Source organism: Seriola aureovittata, chromosome 18 (genome assembly GCF_021018895.1).
Source record: "Seriola aureovittata isolate HTS-2021-v1 ecotype China chromosome 18, ASM2101889v1, whole genome shotgun sequence".
Taxonomy (NCBI): Eukaryota; Metazoa; Chordata; class Actinopteri; order Carangiformes; family Carangidae; genus Seriola; species Seriola aureovittata.
This window is the reverse complement of record NC_079381.1, coordinates 1,842,342-1,859,272: the sequence shown is the minus strand read 5'-3', so window position 1 is coordinate 1,859,272 and position 16,931 is coordinate 1,842,342. Positions and strand designations below refer to the sequence as shown.

The 16,931-nt window shown below is 39.6% G+C and overlaps 1 protein-coding gene across 1 annotated transcript in view; it reads right to left on the bottom strand.

Annotated features, from left to right (window-relative positions):
- LOC130186093 (LIM homeobox transcription factor 1-beta-like) overlaps positions 1 to 11,205 on the bottom strand; it is a 53,976-nt gene extending 42,771 nt beyond the window's left edge. The window contains exons 1-2 of the mRNA XM_056402827.1: positions 10,826 to 11,205; positions 8,951 to 9,134 (exon numbers count right to left, since the gene is read on the bottom strand). Coding sequence (XP_056258802.1) covers positions 8,951 to 9,134; positions 10,826 to 10,958 — 317 coding nt within the window. The 5' untranslated portion in view covers positions 10,959 to 11,205. The remainder of the gene's footprint in view (positions 1 to 8,950; positions 9,135 to 10,825) is intronic.
- Positions 11,206 to 16,931: the final 5,726 nt, after the last annotated feature.

The following is a 16,931-nucleotide window of genomic DNA, read 5'->3' as shown; positions in this document are numbered from 1 at the left end:
CATTGTTGCATAAAGACATAAAGAAATCTATCATGGATCTCCCAGGTCACCAGAATATTCAGAGTTCAGATGTAGGCTAATATTACAACCCATATCATATTGTATTCAGTTACACAGAATCAGAGCGTCTGAGTACTGATCTGAAAGCTGTGATCAGCGGTCAGCAGGAATATGAAGTGTAGTTAATGGGATAAAATGTGAAAAACAACTGGGATGTGTCTCTAAAGGGGCTGTTGGTAAGTTTTCTCTGCTGCTGAACGTGGTTTGTTGTCAGGAGCAGGTGGTGGTGACTGTTACCTGACCAGAGCTTCAGCCTTCTTTAGCTTTATAAGACAAGAGGTCACAATACGTCCTATGAGCAGCTACGTCTTCAGGACAGACAGAAGGCTACAGTGCGTCTAAGGTTGCTTCCTCTGATGTGTGAAAAACCAGGACACTCGGATGTTGTTTTTTTCATCCCTCTGCCCAAGTTTTTCCTTTTTTTTTTACTATGAGCTGCCAGGGTGGGGTTGTTTTTTTTTTATAGGTATTTTTGGGATTTTTATTTGACAGGACAGTAGAGAGGGACAGAAAATGTGAGGACAGAGAGCAGGAGAATGACATGCAGCAAAGAGTCCAGCCACTCTGGAGTCAGACCAGGAACTTGTTGCTCAGTATATCTGCACCCACTTTGTATGCGCCCTAACTGCTCAGCTATTTGGTCGTCCAACTCATGAGGTCATGGACGTGGATGGGCGGCAGTTACGAGGTAATAAGGTAAATTAGGCACTGTTGTACCTGTTTTCACACGTTTACGGACACAGGATTTTACATAAAACCAAGAAAGAAAACAGAGATGCAGTGTAAGGAAACAAAACCAAACAAAAGGTTTTATTTGAAACTATGAAATTCTAAAATAGAAGTGCTTTTTCACAAAAACTGGGACAAAAAGAGAGAGAACAATCCCAGGAAAACTGGTGTCTCAAGTGACTCGCTATCAGAAAGTAACGAGACAGGCCAGGACTAGCTGGTTAGCATGCTAACTTCAGTAGAAGGAAAGATGTGATAGAGACAAGAGTTAACATTGGTGTTTGTTTCCACCTCTGGAGACAGATGTTGGTGAGTAAAGGAATGAAGTTTGATGCTGAACTCACAACGTTTCTTCTAGACTGGTAAGTAAACAGCTGCTAATGCTAATCCTCGCTATGTAGCAATAGCAAAACTTATGAATAGCTCCTTGAACTCCTTTAAAGCAGTTGTTCTCAAAGTGGGGTCAGGGGACCCCCAGGGGTCGTGGAGGGGGTTCCTGGGGGTCCCCAGCAGAAAAGGGAACAATTAATTTTCACTATAGACTAGGTGTAATTTGTGGCAGTTTAGGGTCCTAGATGTGAGAAGGTTTACAGCAGCTGGGTCAAATCTGTGCAGTGACAGACTTCCAAAAGTGTTGGACAGGAAACACATGTGGATCCTGGCTCCTGAGAGACTGCTGCTTCAACAATGGGACATAAAGTACTATAGTAATATAAGTACATATATACAATACAGCTCCTGAAACACAATGACATAAACATTCTTCTTCAAATAATTTATATGCATGTCCTCACAAGAAAAAATGCATTCACTTTCACAGTGTACTGTTAAGGACTTAAAACGTCTGCAGAAGAGACAACAGCTTCAGTCATTACAACATTACAAGACAAGAGAGAACATGGAATAAACATTCAGCCAACATGCTGAACAGACAGATGATCATTTTAATAAAATACTATTGTGTTCGTATCCAAAACCTTCCTCCTCTGAGCCACAGAGCTCCATTGTTGTCACACTGTTCCTTCGTTACTGTGAACACACACTGCAGTTTATTTAGACAACCACATGTACACAATCCTGCTGCCACAAACCCTCACTACAGAAGTGTGGATTAATTCTCTGCTGAAAATAGTCCCCAACAACTGCACTATTTCCTCCTGTTTGAGGAACATTTGTTAAAAACTACAATGTCCAGATGTTTTAGGGAAATCACAGACTGCAGACCACAGACAATTATATACATTTTAACTTCATATTGTTCCGCAGGATCAGATATTCTGGTGGAAAACAAACTGGTTATCTGTGAACATCTTATTGAAATGTTCGGAATCAACAGATACATAAATTAACATTTCCTCATCACATTAAGAGAAGGGAACGACCGCTATTATGTTTCCTACAGAATATATTTGTGGCTGCAGTTTAGTTGTACAGAGACAGGGCTGCTCCACAGACTGTGAGAGAATGGTGTCTGCTTGTATGAGGATGGTCACAGATCCTTTGCAGTAGCCTGTGTGGCACCATGTTGGCACAATCTCCTCACACGGGGCTGATAAGGAAGATTTCATCAGCTGTTCGTTAGCCACAACAAAGAAAACTCAAGATTTGGTTTTCATGAAATCTACTGAAAACACAATCAGTTTTACTGAGAAGAAATGTAAAATACATCAGATCTGAAGATACCGTTTAATACGTCCATGTGCATCATAAGCATGTCTATGTGCCAGTGACATCAGAGATCACCTGTCTATGTGCCAGTGACATCAGAGATCACCTGTCTGTGTGCCTGTGACATCAGAGCTCACCTGTCTATGTGCCAGTGACATCAGAGATCACCTGTCTGTGTGCCTGTGACATCAGAGATCACCTGTCTGTGTGCCTGTGACATCAGAGCTCACCTGTCTATGTGCCTGTGACATCAGAGATCACCTGTCTGTGTGCCTGTGACATCAGAGATCGCTTGACTGTGTGCCTGTGACATCAGAGATCACCTGTCTGTGTGCCTGTGACATCAGAGATCACCTGTCTGTGTGCCTGTGACATCAGAGATCACCTGACTGTGTGCCTGTGACATCAGAGCTCACCTGTCTGTGTGAGATCACCTGTCTGTGTGCCTGTGACATCAGAGCTCACCAGAGAGCCTGCAGCTCAGCTGTCTGTGTCCGTGTTGCTTAGGCTCAGGATTTTCAGAATAAAACGATGCCTGACATAATAGTAATAGTAAACAGATCAGTTGGACAAACAATTTACTGTATGAATAATGCTCATGTCAAAATGACTCATGTACATGTAACAGAGTCAAATATACAGCAGCAATATGTGAAATTATAATTACACATAATCTGTATTAATGTTCTCCCTCCAGAGTCAACATGTGGAAGGTTTGAGACTCAGTGTCTGTATCCCTACACACACACTTCTGTGGGGTCTCCCACCTTTACCTCTCCCCTTTTTGCTGTTGTACTCTATAGGAGAGGGAAGTGACGACACTGTGATCGTGGTCATTTCCATGTTTTAGCCTTTATGTTCAACTACATTCATTTATTGTGTAGTACACTAACAAATTGTGTCATTTAATGTGTGTAGGGGCTGAGTTACCTGATCACAATTGATCAATTCTGCTATTGACCTCTTTTGTCACAATAAACAGCGATGGCCTGGTCTTGGCCTCTTCATCCAAACACTACACACACAACACTAGACATATTATTATAACTCATTTCAAAGATGATTAAAGTTTAGATTGATGACAGAACTTTGTTATGTTTCACATCACTTTCACATCACAAATGAGTGAATGTAAATATAATATCAACCGATTTGTAGATGTTTTCAATTTGACCTTTAAACTATAAATACTGACAGATTCAGATTCACCACCGACTCCACTAGTGATACTGCTGGTCAACAACACCTACAGTCCAGTATTCCCCAGATCCCAGTCGGTCACTCATCATCATAATGACCAACATTTTACAGAAAACAAACCTGGCAACTGATGCTGCACAGACCTTGGTGGTAACACAAAGGGGAGGTCAAATATCGGGGGGAACAATGAATCAAAACTGACATTGGGACATGTCCCTGGCATAGATGTAACTGTAAATGCTTTGAGACTACAGGTATAAACATCTCCATTCTACAAGCTCCAGAGCCTCAAAGCCTGAGTGTGTGAGGACTGAGGAGCTCTGATTACACCCGTGACGTCTCTCTTCTATTGCTGATCATTTTTTTTCTCTGTGAGCAGCTGAGGAGGAAGGAAGCTGAAACACGGAGGCAGCAGCCTGTGAGAAATCCTCCTGTCGTCATCTGTGAACCTGCTCCTGAGCTGAGGTGGATCTAACAAGCTGATGCTCCAGTAGTGTGTGTTCAGAGTCTACACCAGCACAACGAGGACTGTAGCAAACACACAGGGACCAAACATGCAGTCATGCAGGTGCCACTCATACTTTAGCATTTATAAGCAGTTTATAGCTGGTGTAGAGCACATTATATTGTAGCGTAAACAGATATTTTAAGTGATTATTAATGTGTATCAACTTCATAACTCTTCCTGTGACACATATGGAACAGATAATGAACAATATAACATGAGTAATATTCAAATAAGACTAATTCTAAGTTAACACAGGATTGTGTCTGTGTTATACTGAAGCACACTGCAGTGATTGTTAGTGTGTAGGAAGCAGGCTGAGCTGTCAACAAGTCCTTCAAACCACACGCCAAAACACATCGTTTATCAGCACCTCGCAAAAAACAGACTGATCTGCCACCGCCACAGCCGAGGCACAAAAACACCGGCTACCACAGATGGTGTTTGTTTCTTTCTGACTTTCCTGTGGCCGTTTGTTTGAGCCGAGGCTTCTGGTGTGTAACCAGAACCTGAAGCATCAAGAGGTCAAGAGGTCATGAGACTCAGCGGGGGGGAGTGAGAGAGAAGTGTGATGTTTAAAATAAAAGTTTCTAAGTTGTACACACATCGTCACATCAGACATTTATAATCTTAAACTTCTTTCATTCACACAAATGACACTGACACAAAACACGAACATCACTGAGTGTTACACCTCTGTCCTCGTAACTCTCACCTTTCACTGACACACACAGTGAATCCAGCGGGAGTAGCTAGTAGCTAGAGGTGTGGTGAGAAAGCAGCGGTTGCCAGGTAACAGCTATATGTAAAATTGATTACAGGCTATAGGCTATACCTTTGTTTCTCTAATTTCTACAGCGCTCTCATAATGTCTCTTTAGTCATTTTAATATTCCTAATATTGACTCATCATATTTCCCTGTTGTAGTTACAGTTATACAGTTACTTGCTGCTTTTTATCAAAGCTCATATACTTCACATATACTGTACATGTATATAAGTAACATAGTTTTTAATTGCAATAAGACTATCTCCAATATAGCTAATCTTTTTATTAAAATGTGTAAAGACCCCGTGTTATTATTAGTCTCATTACAATATTACAGGTTATTGTTTTGCACTGTTGTTTTTTCATGTCATTGTCATTTTTCTTAATGTGCACAGTTTGTGTTGCACTGGTTGTGTGTTCTTTTTTGTGTATTTTGTCTGTTTTTAATGTCTATCTATGAGCCCTTTAAATTGCCTCTGGAAAAATAAAGTTTCTTGAATTGGACTGAATAGAATTGAATTGAATCGAATTGAGTATATGAACTTATTCAATTGATTTTGTTACAGTGACATAAACACTTGATAGTTCCCGCAGTATGTAATATTTTTCATGATATCGAAAACAAAAAAAAATCATTATTATTTTATTATTAGCAGTCTGTCCTGCTGCCGAGTCTGACCCTCATGTCACTGCTTTGCTTACTGTACATTGAACCATGTGATCAATTGAATCATGTGATGAATAAAAATTTGAATTGTGACAGCAGGGTTTATACCTGAAACATAAAATACAATAATATAATTGTACATTATTTGAAAAAAAAAAAACAATCAACTGAAACCCCTGAAACCACACCAGCCAGCAAAAACTAAATAAATAAACTAAGATCATATATCACAATATTTGGACTGGACTGTATTGACAAACGTATGAAAGTATTTTCTGTTAGATCGGTCTGTTTCCTGTCCAGAGGTGATGCCACATCAAAGCTACACACTCAGTGGATTATTCACAGCAGCTGCATTAAGATCCTAGAACAATAATTATGGAATATAAATACAATACCAATGCATTGATTTTGTTTTAATCACATGCTGGGGTGTTTTTTTTATTTTAAATGTGTATGACATGAAGAGATTTTGAGGTCAGCACAGTTGGGACATGACCTGTACTTCCACTGATGACTAATGACCCGCTCAATTATTTCCTCCTCAAGCCAAACGCTTTGTCTCTTAACAATAATGTTGATATTTTAGCGTTCGGTGTTTCACTATAATACAAGCAGGAAATTTATGAGATAAATTGTATTTCATATCTCCACTACACTCTCTGTGAAATACAGTTATTATTTTTAATAATAAGCTTAATTCTGATCAATATCAAAATTCAGTGAACCAATATTTCCGTCTTTTTTAATCTTTTTTTTTTATCACTGTATGTATCTAATTTAACTTTAGAGACTCTGTCAATCTATCCACACTAATGTACAGTTTCCTGTATGTTTAACAGTAGATTTGAATATTTTTATGGCATTTGCTCCTGACTTTCTTTGTGACCTGAGAGCAGCCTGAGCTCCTCTGGTTGGTCTTTGGAAGTGGTTCCAGGTCAAGACTAAAAACCAGATGAGGCCTTGGGAAGCAGGGCCCCTCAAATCTGGAACAAGGTGTCTCAGAAAACCAGGCGAGGCGGTTCTTAAAGAAACACGATCTTTCCTTACACCATCTTCTCTCTGGGTCGTCCTGACCTTTTTACTTGCTCTAATTTCATTGTCAAACTATATTTTATTAATATGTTTTTTTATCTATATTTTTGTTTTTGGATTTCTTTGATTTAATCTTAAAGAAGACATCCTCAATGCAATCCCAAAAAGTGAAAAATACAATAATTTTCTCTGAAAGGTTGAACGGTTTAATTATTACACCTGTATGTGATTCTTATAAAATTATCATCAACTATCTATCTATCTATCTATCTATCTATCTATCTATCTATCTATCTATCTATCTATCTATCTATCTATCTATCTATCTAAAACAATTAGTTGCAATGCATTGTGATTTTTCCTGAGCTGAATCCACGATGTGTCTGCAGCGTGATGATATTAGAAGTACATGTTGGCCGTTGTTGCAGCTCAGACGTGCAGCAGTGACACTGAAGCTCTGACAGTGAGAGTTTAAAGACTTTAAAGAAAAGCAGAGCGAGTCACAGAGACACCCAGCAGAGAGATGATCTGACAGTCAGACGGCCTGCTGTCAGCACGCAGCCCAGCCTGTCTGGAAAAACCCCCAATACAACAGAGAGACCACCCACTCACAGGAGCCCCCCCCCCCCCCAAACAACAATGCTCATATGAACACAGCACTGTCAAACCACAACCACACCAAAGGCTTCCAACTGTAATCTGAGCAGATTTCTATGAGCAGCAGATTCTTGCTCACACCTCCTCCTCCTCCTTCTTCTTCTTCTTCTTCAAAAGACATTTACTGCTCCCTCACTTGTTTATAACATTTGTATATATTTGTGTATTTAATGACAAATTCCTGATAAACATGTCTACACACATTTCCTACAGTTTGCCTCAAAACTATTCCTATCACATCAATCATGCGTATTCTTGTAGCTCGGTGCTGCCACTTCTCTTATTGTTAACTGTTACTGTGTTTGAATGATTAAATTTACAATGTACACTTTATTAGTTTTAAAGCCCAATAAAGTCTATGGTGACCCAGTCAGTCCTATTGAGCTGTAACACAACAGCTGCATACAGATGTGCAATTTAAAATAATCACCACTGCACACATGCGACTTTATGACTTATACAGTTCATTATATACGATATTACATGAAAACCTAATAAATATGAACTAAACTGAGAACTGAGTCAACATATTAAACAATGAGTTTTCATATAAAAACAATATTGATATTAATATTAATGTTAATAAGATGTTTTAATTCCTAAATTGGATGATTAGTTGATTAGAGAGTATTGTGGCTTTTTTCCTCATATTTCACAAATAACAAAATATACTAATTTTCTATATTTCATATCAAAGCACTGCAGTAAAATTTATGTTACATTATCAATATATAACAGCAATATTAACCCTTTAATTAACTCATTAAATTAAATAAGACAGAATAATAATTAAATTGCTAGCCTAATATTAGAGTTGATTAATTCATTTATTGAAATTCATGATAACTTCATAGGAAAAAAGTAATAACCTTACTAAATTTAAATGTAAATAATCTTTTGAGTTATTATTTACATTGTTTGTTAATTGCAATAACAAAAATAAGGCTCAAAATAATAAGTAATGGAATTCTGAACATTTACATTTAGAATAGCACATGGCCTGTAGGTGAAAAAGAAATGATTTATGGGTTAGAATCTACAGATAATAACAGATCCATCTGCCTTCGATCTGCTGTCGTGATTGTTTTGAAGATGAAAATGGAAAATGATTCAAATGCAGAATGAACCTAAATCTGAACACAGATCAGTATTTAGATACAAATCAGATTAGATTAGATACAGTCTAAAACCAAACAGCCAAACTGTGCAAAAGTTCTTTTTAATACATGAGAGCAAATACCAGAGGTATTTTTAGGTTTACTGTACAAAGGGCTTGAAAGGGATTTTAAGGGACATGTGTGTGTGTTTCTATTGTTGGGGTTAAATTATGGAACAGTGCTGATATAAATTTAAAAATGTGTAATTCACTTTTGGTTTTGTGAAGAGTGGTTTACAGAGCTGTTTCTGAGGGTCACAAGTGTGAATGCTTTTCTTTTCTTTTTGGTGGGCAGCTTAAATTGATTAGAATGTGGCTTGAGTTTGTGGGTTTTTATGTTTTTTTTCTGTCTATATTGTTTATCTTTAGTGTATCGTGTGTAATGAACCCTTCCACTAAGCTTTCTTTCTCTCTTGTATTCTAGCTGTTCCAAAGCTTGCCCCTCCAGCCGCAGCCCTGCAGGCCGCTCTGAGCCCCGGTGTAAGTGAGGAGAGACGGCTCTTACTGCTGGTAGTCGCTCTTGCAGTACGGTTTGGTGTCCCTGAAGTAGCAGGTGGCGGTGAGCGGCTGCTGGCACGCGGCGCACTGCAGGCACTCCTCGTGCCAGGACGCGTCGTTGACCCGCATCAGGAAGCGGTCTGAGATGATCCGCGCGCAGCCCTCGCACACGGCCCGCTGAGAGTCCCCGCCTGCCGGAGAGGAGGGAGACACTATAAAACCAACAGCAGAGCCCGCGAAGTGACTGTCAGTCAGGAGGAGATGGACAAAGAGGAGCGGCCACTCACGATACACGACCAAAGACCAAAGCCCGTCCGGCACAGTGAGAACTTCATTGATTCATCACTGGTTTTACATCTGTATTAATATAGTAGCGGGTCAAAGCCTGTTTCCTGTGTCATGGCGGAGTCCTCTGTGTTAAAGGCTCAGTTCACACAAATGATAGGAAAATAAAATTGTTCTCACTGAAGTCTGTGGAGACAGTTGCTACAGAATTATCAATAGGTATCACTTTACAATCAGACCCCCCTTATAAAGCATACACGAATGGCTTATAACTAGTTTGTTACTTGGCTTGTTAACACTTATAAATCGTTTATTAGCTGTTATAACACATTAGGTAAAATGGGGCAACAATGACCTGTTGCTTGCCAAATAGTGAGCCCACATGTCTCTGTACTGTTCAGCCTCATGTCTCATTAGTTATTGAGCTTCCTTTGTTTTCTCCATCATCAGCATTTGTACCTGCTGCTTCATCACTTTTGTTCAGTTACTATCAATGAACCACCGTCAGCATCTTAATGCTCAAACAGTTGCATCTGGCAGATCAAATTATGGCAGATCACATGATCATATCAAATGAGCAGATTCATCCTCTGAGGCCTCGGCAGTGTTGTTCACCTTGACATGCTCTCAGCAGCCGTCCTCATTATAATCTGTTGATATGACATATGCTATCAGTATTTTTAAATGTCTTTTATTTTGTAATGCTGTAAGCAGCACAAATAAATTCCTGTTTACCTTCATTGTTTTAAGGTTATAGATGTCTGACTGTGGCTGTAGATCTTTGGGTGAATGACTCCAGCCGAGGGGTTGAATTATACTGTGGGCCTGTTTCCCTTCACTGTGTCACATTAAAGGCCTAAATAAAACCAACACTAGTAGATTTGGCTGCACTGAATGTGACATTTACATTACATTTACATGTGCTCTCAGAGCTGGTTTTTCCCCTGATATAGTGAAGATCCATGTAGCCTTTTTGTCTTCTACCCGCTGACTGCATGAAGAGAAGCATCAGGCCTGAGCATTCATCATTTAGATTTCAGAAACCCCTCTGTTTCTATTTTGTACAGTCTGAATTATAAAATGTATCATATGGTTTAAAGTAAAAAAAAAAAAAAAATAGAGCTGGAATTATTCATGTCTGTTTAAAGAGGCCCCAAAAACTCATCTAAAACACAAATAAATAAATAATATAAAATGAGGTTACAATGGACAATACAGGATACAACATTCAAATAGTGTTTTATCTGATAATAGAAGGACTTCATGTTTTCTGTCCTTAATTCTAACTTGCAGCAGAAAAACTGTCCTTTATGGAAAGATTTTTTTCACTTTGTGTCTGGCCTCCAATAAAAAATAAAATCCACAAATAAAGAAGAAAAGCAAATAGCCTAAAGAATAAAAAAATAAAGATGGGCCTTACATGTTATCATATGATAATATAAAATCAAATTAAAGTAAATAAAATAAGATCCTGAGCAGTGTCGGGTGGAAAGAGGAATAAGAATTTATACCATAAAGGTAAAAATCAGTTTCTAGTGATGACAGACCGGGTCGTGGGGCGGTCTGCAGGCCCGTCACACAAACAACACGGACTCACCGATCATAACCTCCAGAGAACAGGCGTCAGTCCGCAGACGGTCCTCGATTTTAATGTCATTCAGCATCTTTACACAGGCAGCAGGGTGATGACCGCGCCGCTCCGCGCGCTGCACGCTTCTGCCAACGTCCATAAGAGACCCGGGTGTGTGTGTGTGTGTGTGTGTGCGCTCTGCTCCTTCCCTCCTCTGAGATCTCTAACAATCTGGAGGAGCGGCAAAAAGAAAGTGGAGTCTGTAAAATCCGCAAAAGCTGAAACCTTCACAAGTTTCCGGTCTCCAGGAAAAGTGATGATCAGCTGATGTAAATCCAGATGTTCAGGAAAGAAAACGGTCCAGCAGTGCTAAGCTCGATGTGCCATCCTCAGCCCGAGTCTCTGTGTCAAAGAGGGTGAGAGCGGAGAGAGGAGCCCTCCCCCCCCCCCCTCCCCCACTCCCCCTCCCCCTGCCCTCTCTCCACCGCCCTGGATCCGCCTCCACAAAAACCAGATACTGACTGGATCCTAAACTGTCTGAAAACCCACACAGGCCTTCAACGTCATGCAGTGACTCGGTGGTAGATTTAAAGCAGGGGACAAATTTACGACCAAGAAACACGTGTCTGCCGTTCATCACTTCTTCAACCTTAGTTTTATCCCTTAAAACATTTTCCCGTGTTTCTTCCTGGCAGCATTTAGACCAGTGTTTCCCCTTCTTACCAGAACCTCTTCAAATGAATCTTCCTCAAAAAGTCAAAAATAAAAAAAACCTGAAGGGTCACATGATGATTAGAGAAGGAATGAAAAAGAAAAAAACAAATAAAATATAACAGGAACCAATAATATATTTTCATATTTAACCGAATTTGAAATATGAAAATTCCAAATGATAATAAATGGTTTATTGACTTGGCGCCATAGTGATGAAATATTGAAGAGCAATATATTTTATGGTCAAATAGAAATATCATTATTTAATACACATTCAAATTCCAGATGTTTTCCATTTACAGATATATTATTAGACTACATTACGTTATATTATATTATGATGATTATTATTACAGATCTAGATTTACTTATACATTTTAAAATAAGCTTCAGTGAGTTCAAAAATAAACAATATAAAAATGAAATCTGTGCAGTAAAATCTGCCTGATGACCCGCGCTGTTAAAAGCCTCCAAAATACAGATTCACCATATTAAATATCTCCCACATGACATCACATCATTGTCTGATTCAGACTGATCATGTGTGAGTCAGTGCGGGCCTGAGATCAGCTGTGTGACTCTTATCCATCAGCTGTCTGCTCTTTTGTTCGCGCTGCATTCACGGTCAGTTTGCAGATAGAAGTCTTCATGAGCGGCAGGAGGCTTTAATTAGCGGGGAATTAAATATAATTTGCCAAGGAGCGAGGACCAATCAGAAGTGACACCTTGTTCTGAACCTGTCCTTCAAGTCTGTGTTATGCAAACACGGAGGTGGTGGAGGAGTCTGCGTTAATGAAACCTCCCGCCGCTTCCGACACACACCGACTGGATTTCATGAGAATTTATTAGAGAAACAGCAAAAACGTATGAAGTCCACATAAACAAGAGAGAGCAGGTCTGTAGTTTCAGCTGAGACACATTCAGATATAAAAAAAAAAACGGATTTCAAAAGAAAAAGTACATTTTAGACAAGAAAATACACATGTGGAGAACAAAATCTATTGTTTTTTAAAATCATTTCTTATTTTTAAAATTTCTTTAGGCCTATTTTTTCATGTTTTTAATTAAAATTTTAATCATTTCTATTATATTCATGCAATAACATCACACCAATTGTGATTTAGAATTCTGGCTATTTAAAAAAAACATTATCATTATTATTATTATATTATATTGTTATTAATGGTAGTTTCCTTGTCAGGGGATGATCCCTACATCGTGATGGTGTTTATAGCTACTAAAACCTGTGTGTGGAGCTCATGCGTCTTATATGGACAAAACATAATAATGTTGATGTTAGTAGCTGATATCAGATCATTATATCATGGAAACCTGCAGGTATGAGAGGAGGCGTGTTGGATGTCTGCCATATTAAGATTTCACATTTTAAAAAGTAGTAAATCATTCCTTTTCAGAGTTAAAATGAATGCAGCTATTTTAGATGTGTATGTGCGGATATGAAAGCATCTATCAGGCTGTCGGTCCACCACCATACACAGACCAATCCTGACGCCCTGTGGTCAAAAGCTGAAGTTCACTAACAATACGTCACTGCAGGTCAGAGTCAGAGACTGTATGTAAAAAGGTCAGAGTGCAGTGCTCATGAAAGGATTACAAAAACATATAAACATGATGAAAACTGTCAAGAAATATAGGGCCTATTTATTACAGAGCAATTTTAAAGTGAGCAGCCTGATCAGGATCAATCTGAATCTTCATCTGGAAGTTGCTTGGGGCCCACAACTCGTTTCTGCCCCGGGGCCTGACGGGTTAATCAGGGTGAGGTGGACTAGCCAACATGGGTAAAACCAGTAGACTATTGGTAGGTATCAGACACAGGACAAGCCCAGTTGCAGTCCACTTTAATCCGACAGGTCATGTCAGGTCTTTGAATTATACACTCAGCGGCCACTTTATTAGGTACACCTTGCTAGTACCAGGTTGGACCACTGTCTGCCTTCAGAACTGCCTTAATTCTTTGTGGGAAAGATTCAACGAGGTGCTGGAAACATTCCTCAGAGGTTTTGGTCTATATTGACATGATAGCATTGCGCAGCTGCTGCAGATTTGTCAGTTGCAACATCCATGATGCAAATCTCCCATTCCACCATTTGTAAATTGTAGCCTCAGTTTCCTGTTGTCTGACAGGAGTGGCACCTGGTGTGGTCTTCTGCTGCTGTAGCCCATCTGCTTCAAGGTTCCACGTGTTCAGAGATGCTCTTCTGCTCGTCTTCATACCTCAGCTGTAACAAGTGGTTATTTGAGTTACTGTTCCCTTTCTATCAGCTTGAACCAGTCTGACCGTTCTCCTCTGACCTCTGACCCCAACAAGCCATTTTGGCCCAGAGAACTGCCGCTCACTGGGTATTTCCTCTTTTTCGGACCATTCTCTGTAAAACCCTAGAGATGGTTGTGTGTGAAAATCCCAGTAGATCAGCAGTTTCTGAAATACTCAGACCAGCCCGCACCAACAACCATGCTGCGTTCAAAGTCACTTAAATAACCTTTTTTTCCCCATTCTGATGCTCAGTTTGAACTTCAGCCGATTGACTTGACCATGTCTACATGCCTAAATGCACTGAGTTGCTGCCACGTGATTGGCCTATTCGATTTTTGCATTTACAAGCAGTTGAACAGGTGTACCTTAATAAAGTGGCTGGTGACTGTATATAGAACATGTAAATACACTACATGAACACATTGATGCTACAACACAAATCAGTCCTCAGTAACAGAATCCTTTGACCTCTTCAGTGAAACTGCTGGTTCAGTTCTCAGCTTTTTTCTTCATGTGTATTAAAGGACCAGTGTGAAGGATTCAGGGAGTCACACACTGCCAAGATGGTGACAGTGGAGCAGCTCACTCACTGTGGGCGATGTCACAGAGGCTACATCCATCTTTATTTACAGTCTATGGTTTTACTACACACTTGGAAAGGGAGTGGTGAGGGGATCGGTGAAGGAAGGGGTTTTCAATTGATTGCAATATGCAACCTCACCACTAGATGTCACTAAATGCTTTACACTGGTTATGATATTTGATTTTTTTTATGCTCCAGTACCAATAATAATATTTACAAATACTTACACATATTCAATCGTTAAATCTTTTGTCCTATATGGATTTTGAAGGTGTTCTCTCTCCGATCCAATTATTGTGAATTAAATTACAGACGCCTGCATTAGGAATTTCTGTTCTTTTTTTTTCTTTTTTTTGTATTGAAAACCTTCTGATCTTTGTTAGACCAAAGGAATGAATCTCATCATATTCTAATGTCTGATTCTGTATTTTTCTTAAAATCTTACAAATGAATGAGCTTACATGTGTTCCCTGTCTTTTTTTGTGTCAATATGAACATTTTTTGTGCTTTTCTGCTTCAGAAGTCTAACTAGATTAACCCATCGGATCACAAGTACTCATGTGTTCGTAAACTTATTTTGTATATGTAGTTCTTTTGTTATTTCTAGTTATGCACTGGTTAGGTAAAGTGGATTTGAGTTTTATTTGTTTTGTGTGACAAGAACACACACATCAGCAATGAGATTATAATTATTATTATTAGACAATGGGATTATCAGCCACTTTGCTCTCACATGTATCCTGCTTATTATCCAATTTGCAAATGACGTGTCATCACAGTCTACATATACAGGTAGTAAGATGGGAGTGTGTGAGGACTATGTGTTGCTTAGTTAATCAGACTGCGGTATCATGCTGTTTTAAAGTGAAGCCTAATTAACGCAGCTTCCTAATAGCTCATTCTGCTAATTTTCCAACAGCTGGTGTATAAAACAGAAGTAAAGCTCAGAGGAGGTTTGATCTTAACCCTCACTGCCTGTAAACGTAACGCACCACATGTATACATGAAGATAAAAGAGTGCCAACACACAGTGAAGACTCTTTGAAGAAACGTGCCGCACACATTGACTTCCATCATTTCTATTATTTTAACAAGCGCAACTGTAAATCTTTTATTTTAGGAAATCATCAGCAGCTGCTGAATCTGTATCTGTGATGTATCTGAGCTGCTGGAAAGGTTGTGAAAAGTGGTTGTCGTGGCACCAACACAAAGCACTCTGGGTAGTTTTATGTCCAACAGAATGCTATAGCATTAAAAGCAACAAGATGAGTTTAAATGTGTTCAAAGGAAACAAGTGAAATGTTGTAATATCTGTGCTGGCCACAGAGCTGCGCCGCCAGGAGAGGTAAGCCAGGAACACACTGCCTGCGTTGTGTGAGTGTGGCGGCAGACATCGCTGACTTGCTGTGGAGAATCACGTGTGTGTGTGTGTGTGTGTGTGTGTGTTCACACCTGCTGCGTCTCTGCTGCGTCTCTGCTGCTGCAGCTCTGTCTCTCTACCTAGAGTTTACAGGTTACTGGAATGTTGGATTTCTCTTCATTATAAATTAATTTCTTAACGTCAATAAAATGTCTCTGTCTCCACATGCAGCTGCTACAATGGTAAGAAAAATATATTTATATTTTTTCATGTCTGTGTCATATTCAGATTCAGATTCAGACATAGAAACTGTAGTGAAGGAGGCAGTTTTATGTGATGTTGCCGGTATGATGTCAATATGACATCAGCAGGTCTGATTGTGCTGGGAGACGCGAGGCGAGAGACGCATGTCTGCCCTAAACTGTTAATGTGGGCACCAAATGAAAACCAAGACGTCCCACAGCCGCCATGCGCACGCCACGAAGCCACTGTGTTCCTGGCCTGAGGGGAGAAGTTGCCCCCAATCACCCCCTTATATTGGCACATTTTGTAATGACAACTATGACTCCCTTAAACCTCACATAAAGACTCACATGCACATACAGTGCACTGCCGCAGCCCCAAACCCCCCGATGTGTGCTCTTTGATATTGTCATGCACCAAAACACCAAAGCAAACTGCAAATGGTGGGTGGGGGTCATCGATGTGCTTCTTTGTCCCCCCAGAGTCTAGGATCACCACTGGCCATGCGCTGGTTTCATCAGATTATGATCATTCACACGGCCAGGCTGGGGCAACAATATACCACATCAGGACATAGCATCAGGGGAAGCAAGGGTGCAACAATACACCACTAGTATTATGAAAAGCTAAAAAAAAGTGCACTTCAGACACATTAGTTATCTATGTTAGCTAATTATGCTAGTTTATAGCAAACTATAAACCCTTACCTAGATATGTGAGCTCATTTATTAGCATGAACATTTGTTGAATTTCATGAATCAGTGGTTGTGAAATGGATGAAAAAGAAGTCACATGTTAGCCAGAGATCCCTATTCAGGCTGTACAGCTGGCAAGTATTGACCTACCATTAGCTTTAACTAATGATATATACAGAAACGTAGAGATACAGACCCGTGGGGACCATCACTAACAAACATGGTCAACACACCATCACAAAAACCAGTAATAATGAGGA